Below are 5,697 nucleotides of genomic sequence, written 5' to 3' on the forward strand. Positions count from 1 at the left end.
AAAAAAAAGAAAACAGTGTGTTACAAAGTAATAGTACCTGTAGCAATAAAAATAAGACAATACAACACCGTTAATGAGATAATGAGAAAGGTTATTTGTATCCAGGAACGGTGGTGCGATAAAAGTATGCACTGATGAGCCTTGTGAGGGCCTCATAGGCGTCTTTATTGTCCAGGATACCGTGGGATTCATTGGGCCAGCGGTATCCGTGCGCCTCCATAGAGGACCTCAGAAAGTGCCTTTCGTGATCCAACATAGGACAGTTGAAGATATAATGATCCGAGCTGTCGTCCACACCACAAAGAGGACAATCAGAGTTTGCAGCTCCGATAAATCTGGCCAGGTAAGACTGGAACCTGCCATGATTTGTTAAAAATTGAGACATACGATGACATGGTTTGTACCAATTGTTTGAGAGAAATAGTTCAATATTGGGAATAAATTTGTGAGTAATTGGATGGTTAAGCGTGTTCCAATCATGTTGCCACTGCTGAAGTAGGTCTTTCCAAAGTATATTCTTTATGGTTTTAATGGTAGGGCTATTATAGCAGATCCGGAGATTGTCGTCTTCACTGGCAGTCTTTGCAAGTATGTCGGCCCTCTCATTACCAAGTGTGCCCTGATGGGCACGAGTCCAGCTGACGTGATAGATATTATTGGAGTTGTTAATGATGTCGTGGATACTGGCTGAGATAGGATGAGAAGCTTGACTATTGAGCAGAGCTATAGAGGATTGACTGTCTGAGATGATGGACACTTTAGTATTGGTATAATTTGAGTCAGACCAGGCAACGGCCATTTTGATTGCATACATTTCAGCCTGAAAGGCTGTGCAGCCGGCACCAAGCTTGAACTGCCCTGAGGCAGTCTCCACATTGTCCCGGTAGACCACATAGCTACTGCCCACATTAGAATTGGTCTTAGATCCATCTGTAAAGATTTGAATATCAGCATCATCAGGTCGCGAGAAGTTTAGTTTCTTAAGAGAAGCAGGGTGTTTAGTATCAGCGAATTGGACTGGTCGTTCTAACTCTTGACGATGTATTTGTTGATTATTGACATGGATGGTGTTGCCCCACTTTAACTGCCAGATTTTCTCTTGTAGTCGGATGTAACTGTCAATAGGTGCCTTCCTCGCAAGGATTTGAAGAGAAGGGTTTGGGGTTGTGGAGTAAGCTTTGGTAATATGCATTAAGGCAGTTCTTTGTGCAGCAATAAGTTTGCGCTTGATGTGCACCTTGCGAACAGCCCACCCCCAGCTGCCGCAGGCGTATGTGATGATTGGGACAAAGATCTGGTTGTATATGGTATCCATGGCTTCCGAGTTCAATCCCCAACGTTGCCTTGCAATGACAGCAAAAGTATGAAAAATCCTGCCAGTCCGTGCGGTGATATACTCAGTATGGGCGTTCCAGAGCAGCCTGTGATCCAGAACCACACCCAGGTACTTAATGTTCTTGTCTACAGGAATTGTTTGTCCAGCCATTTTAATTGTGGGAACACGCAAATAGAGATTTCTGTTTCCGGGTTTATTGAACACAACGCACTTGGTTTTTCGGGCATTAAATTCCAGTTTGTACTCTTTCCCCCATTTTAGTATTTTGTCCAGGATATTATTGCCATTCTTTTCTAAGGCTGCTCTAGAGCTGCCTCCAAGAAGGACCAGGGCATCGTCAGCATAGGCCACGATGCAATGCTGTCCAAAGTCTTGAACAAAAAAGTCATTANTCTTACAGCTTAAAATTTATATAACAGTATATTTACATAAAATATTCTGATGCAACATGCAAATTCCTGTCAATGGAAGCATTTCTTTTCTTTTTAAAAAAATGCAAAAATAATCCTGAGCTCACATATGATTTCTTTTCTTTTAATTTATCAAGACAATTACAGCTGACATGATTTCTTTTCCATAGTTAAATTGATTGTATATATCACCAGATGAAGATTTTTCCATGAATATCTTAGATTTTGTTTCATGTTTTGTTTAATTGACTCATAAAAAAAAATTTTTTTTTTCAAATTATTTAATGGTTTTCACTCCATGAAGAAAAGATTTGCGTACTTTGTCATCTAAGATTCTATAACACCAAAAGATCAATGGTGCATCCACATCAGCAAGTGAATCAATTTTTAATATCCGGTTCAAATATGCACAATAAGATTTGGCTGGTTTCTTTTCTTTGTAACAATTCTTTGTGGACTTGTAAACTGTTTATCTTCAATGAGAACTTGGATTCAAAACCTTTTTTTAAGTGTCTTAAATTTTATATTTTTCAAACCAACAAATAATTGGGCAGAGCGTCTCAAAAAGTCATTTTGCATAAACAATATTTTGTACATCAGTCCATCCACAATACAGTATTATCAATGCTTTGGTAATATCAATTTTCAGAAACTCAGTTTTAACACAGAAGAGATTCTGTTGCATTGAATACACAAAACATTCTATTTTTTATTTTAATAATGAAGTTGTAACTTGCACTGTACAGGATAAATTTTCATTACAAGTAAGATTAGACTGAAGTCTTTATAATAAAAAAATTTTTTTTTTATCAATTCTATTACATTTAATACCAAATGCACTTGAATAATTCATGCACTTTCTGCAAAAAATTATGACAAAAAGTTGGTGTGTACAGTTTATTTGAAAAAAATTTGGTGCAACCCGCAAAGTCCAGAATGTTCCAGTTGCTTACTTTGCTAGTGGCAATTTTACTTATCAACTGGATGACTTTCCTTAATATAATGACAAAGTAACCTTGATAGTTATGAGCATTATTATTGATATTAAACATTTTTGTATGGCTACTTTCATGAAAATGAGAATAAAGTGTCAACTATACAACTGAGACTGACAGTAAATAATCTTTATATATATTAAGAAGACCTATTTTAATAAAGAATATCATAAAGAACACTTATTTTTATTTAATTAGTAGGTTAATTCATTATAAAATACATTACTACAAATTACAGGTAATTTATATCTATAAGATATACAAATAATTTAATTTTTCTCTTGATATATTTTTATCTTTTAATACTATATGAACTATAAACTAAGTAGTCATAAGGCTATGAAAAAGTGAGAGTGAAAATTGTTATGTTGTTATTGTGTTACAACTATAAATTAAATATGCAATAAATAAAATTAGTAAAGTTTTTCATTTTTTTTTAAAACCAGTATCTTAAAAACAATGTTATGCATGGATTACTTTAGGGCAGGAGTGTCAAATTGGCAGCCTCAATGTAATTTTTCTAAAATTAAATAAAACAGCTTACAGATCAAGATTAACTAATAAACATCTATCTACCATAACGAAGATTGTTCTGTCTTTGAATCCAGATATTGGAAAACTAGGAGGAGGAAGATAGTGCTGGCAAGTTTCCAGTAAAAGCAATTAATTTTAGTTTTATACATATGTACATTAAATAAAATAAATGTTTAAATAAAAGCAATACTACAGCAATTATATATTGTTGAGATGAATTCACTGAACTACAATAATGTGTTTTAATTGCCCTATCTATATTCCTACATTCTCACTTCAAATTATAATTTTAAGAAAATTTGTAAATGTGATGTGGCCCATGTGAATCTTACCAGTTGCATTAATGGCCCGTTGTTTAAATGAGCTTGACACACCTGCTCCAGAGCACGGATTATCAAGTAAATATGGTGTTAAAAGAGACAGGAATTCAGCTATATAAGAATTTTATTGTAGCAATGATATTATACTGTGTTTAATACAGTATTAACATATTCAAAATATAAAAACATACAATAAATTAATCTATATATATATATAGTACTATATATATATATAGATTAATTTATTGTATGTNTAGATAAATAAATAAGTAGGTGAAAAATAATAATTAGGTACCTATTTTAATGCTTTATTAAACCAAAATACAGATATTTGTACTATAAATTTGCCAGACTCATGACTATAGATAACTGATTCACATCACATTAGTGTTGCCAAATATTAATAGTGACATACACAGGAGTTGACCATTCAATCTGTTCCTGATTGAACAATCTTTTCCTTTCTCCCTTTTTAGTTAGAACATGTCTAGGTTCATCTAAAAGTCACCTTACAACCTTTCTTTGAGCACAGTTTCCTTTACTTGGAGATGGGCCACTTTGACAGGAGTGTCCATAGAATCTGGCAGTTCTGGATGCTGGTACCAATGATTGGATCGCTACTGTCCAAGTCTAGACGTAATCATGCACACAACACCTTCCAAGGGAACTCTAGTTGTCTTCCAACTTAGTCAAGAAAACTCAAAAAATTGTCCAGAGTTTTTTTGTCCCTTCGCTTTTAAGGGGATTGTCCAGTCTAATTCAGAGAAGGGTCAGTAGCTCACATTCAGGTCTGCTTCAGATGGGATCCCATTGTGATACGTCCTGCTATGCTGACCCCCTCCGGAAAAACCGAACTGCCTGAGTGAAAGACAAAATTGCTTTGTTTCCACCAACCATTAGTCTTACACAACATTAATCTATGGTGACATATTTTCAGAAGATCCCTAAAATATATCAAAAATTGCTAAATTCCTTTTCTGCTACTGTCTCAATTAAGTGTTTAAATTATGTATTAATTTATTAGTTTGGTTTCCATTCTTTGAGATTTGGCCCAATAAAGCAGCTGCCCAATTAAACAGAATCAACTGTATATCTATTGTTCTTTAAATTTATTTAGCATACAATTCTGTTTTGTCAAACATATCTCAGAGATGTTTTAAAATTTTAAGAAATCAGAGATTAAAAATCTTAGAAATATTTTTCAGGAATTTTAAATTTACATGAAAGTTTACGTTTTTGTAGTGGTCGTAAATAATTACAAATTAATTAATTACTTTCAATTTATGTAAGTATTTTATGATTTTGCTGGCATGTTATACAATTATTGCTTAAGATTCATAATTCAAATAATATAAATCTTCCATTATTTTAAAATTAAATAGCAGATTATTTGAAATTTATTTTTTAAAAAATTGTTTACATTATTAATTTTTTTTTATAATTTGTAAAAAATTACTATGAAATTCAAACTCAAAATATAGGAAGGAAATTATTCAAATAAAATTAAATATATTATTACCTCCATAAATGATTTTATTCTTCATCATTTAAATCTTTATATTACTACATTTAAAAAATAAAATAAAAAATAATAAATTAGAAATAAAAAATAAACTCAAAATATTTTTACCAAATAAAATTAAAAATAATAAATTATGATATTGCTAGCTACTCTTTTCAACATAGTAAAATTAATAGTCAGAATTGGTACCTAAAAATCTATTTTGCTTAAAAATATTAATGGGCTTTCTATATCTTTTAAAATTTACTAACATTTGAAATGAATATCCAAAGTAAAAATTTTTAAAAATAATCTTAGATATAAATAATATCTTACTGTATACAATATAACATTAATATTTCTAACAGTGCTTTTCCAATGATTATTTCATAACTTGAATAACAAATTCATAAATTTAAACATATCATACAAACTGTTGATCCAAATTAACAGTTTACATGATACTAATCTACTAATTACAAACTGTATAACAGTTACATTTAATCTTTCAATGAATGAAACTCTAAAACTAATTTTAGAATCATTTCCTAACCATCTCTCTTATAACATGTTATGTAAAATAATCTAACTGGTTATCTGA

At 31.7% G+C, this 5,697-nt stretch overlaps 1 protein-coding gene across 4 annotated transcripts in view; it reads right to left on the minus strand.

Moving 5' to 3' along the window:
* Positions 1 to 5,697, minus strand: part of LOC111613090 (rap1 GTPase-GDP dissociation stimulator 1-like) — a 73,549-nt gene that overhangs the window by 37,453 nt on the left and 30,399 nt on the right. For 2 of the 4 annotated variants that reach the window (XM_023354400.1, XM_023354399.1), the window contains exon 2: positions 5,115 to 5,158. The exons of the other annotated variants lie outside the window; for them this stretch is intronic. In XM_023354400.1, coding sequence (XP_023210168.1) covers positions 5,115 to 5,142 — 28 coding nt within the window. In that variant the 5' untranslated portion in view covers positions 5,143 to 5,158. The remainder of the gene's footprint in view (positions 1 to 5,114; positions 5,159 to 5,697) is intronic. 4 annotated transcript variants of the gene reach the window in all.

The sequence above is a fragment of the Centruroides sculpturatus genome, unplaced genomic scaffold, assembly GCF_000671375.1.
Source record: "Centruroides sculpturatus isolate CEXI.00-Female unplaced genomic scaffold, Cexi_2.0 scaffold1070, whole genome shotgun sequence".
In the NCBI taxonomy this organism is placed as follows: domain Eukaryota; kingdom Metazoa; phylum Arthropoda; class Arachnida; order Scorpiones; family Buthidae; genus Centruroides; species Centruroides sculpturatus.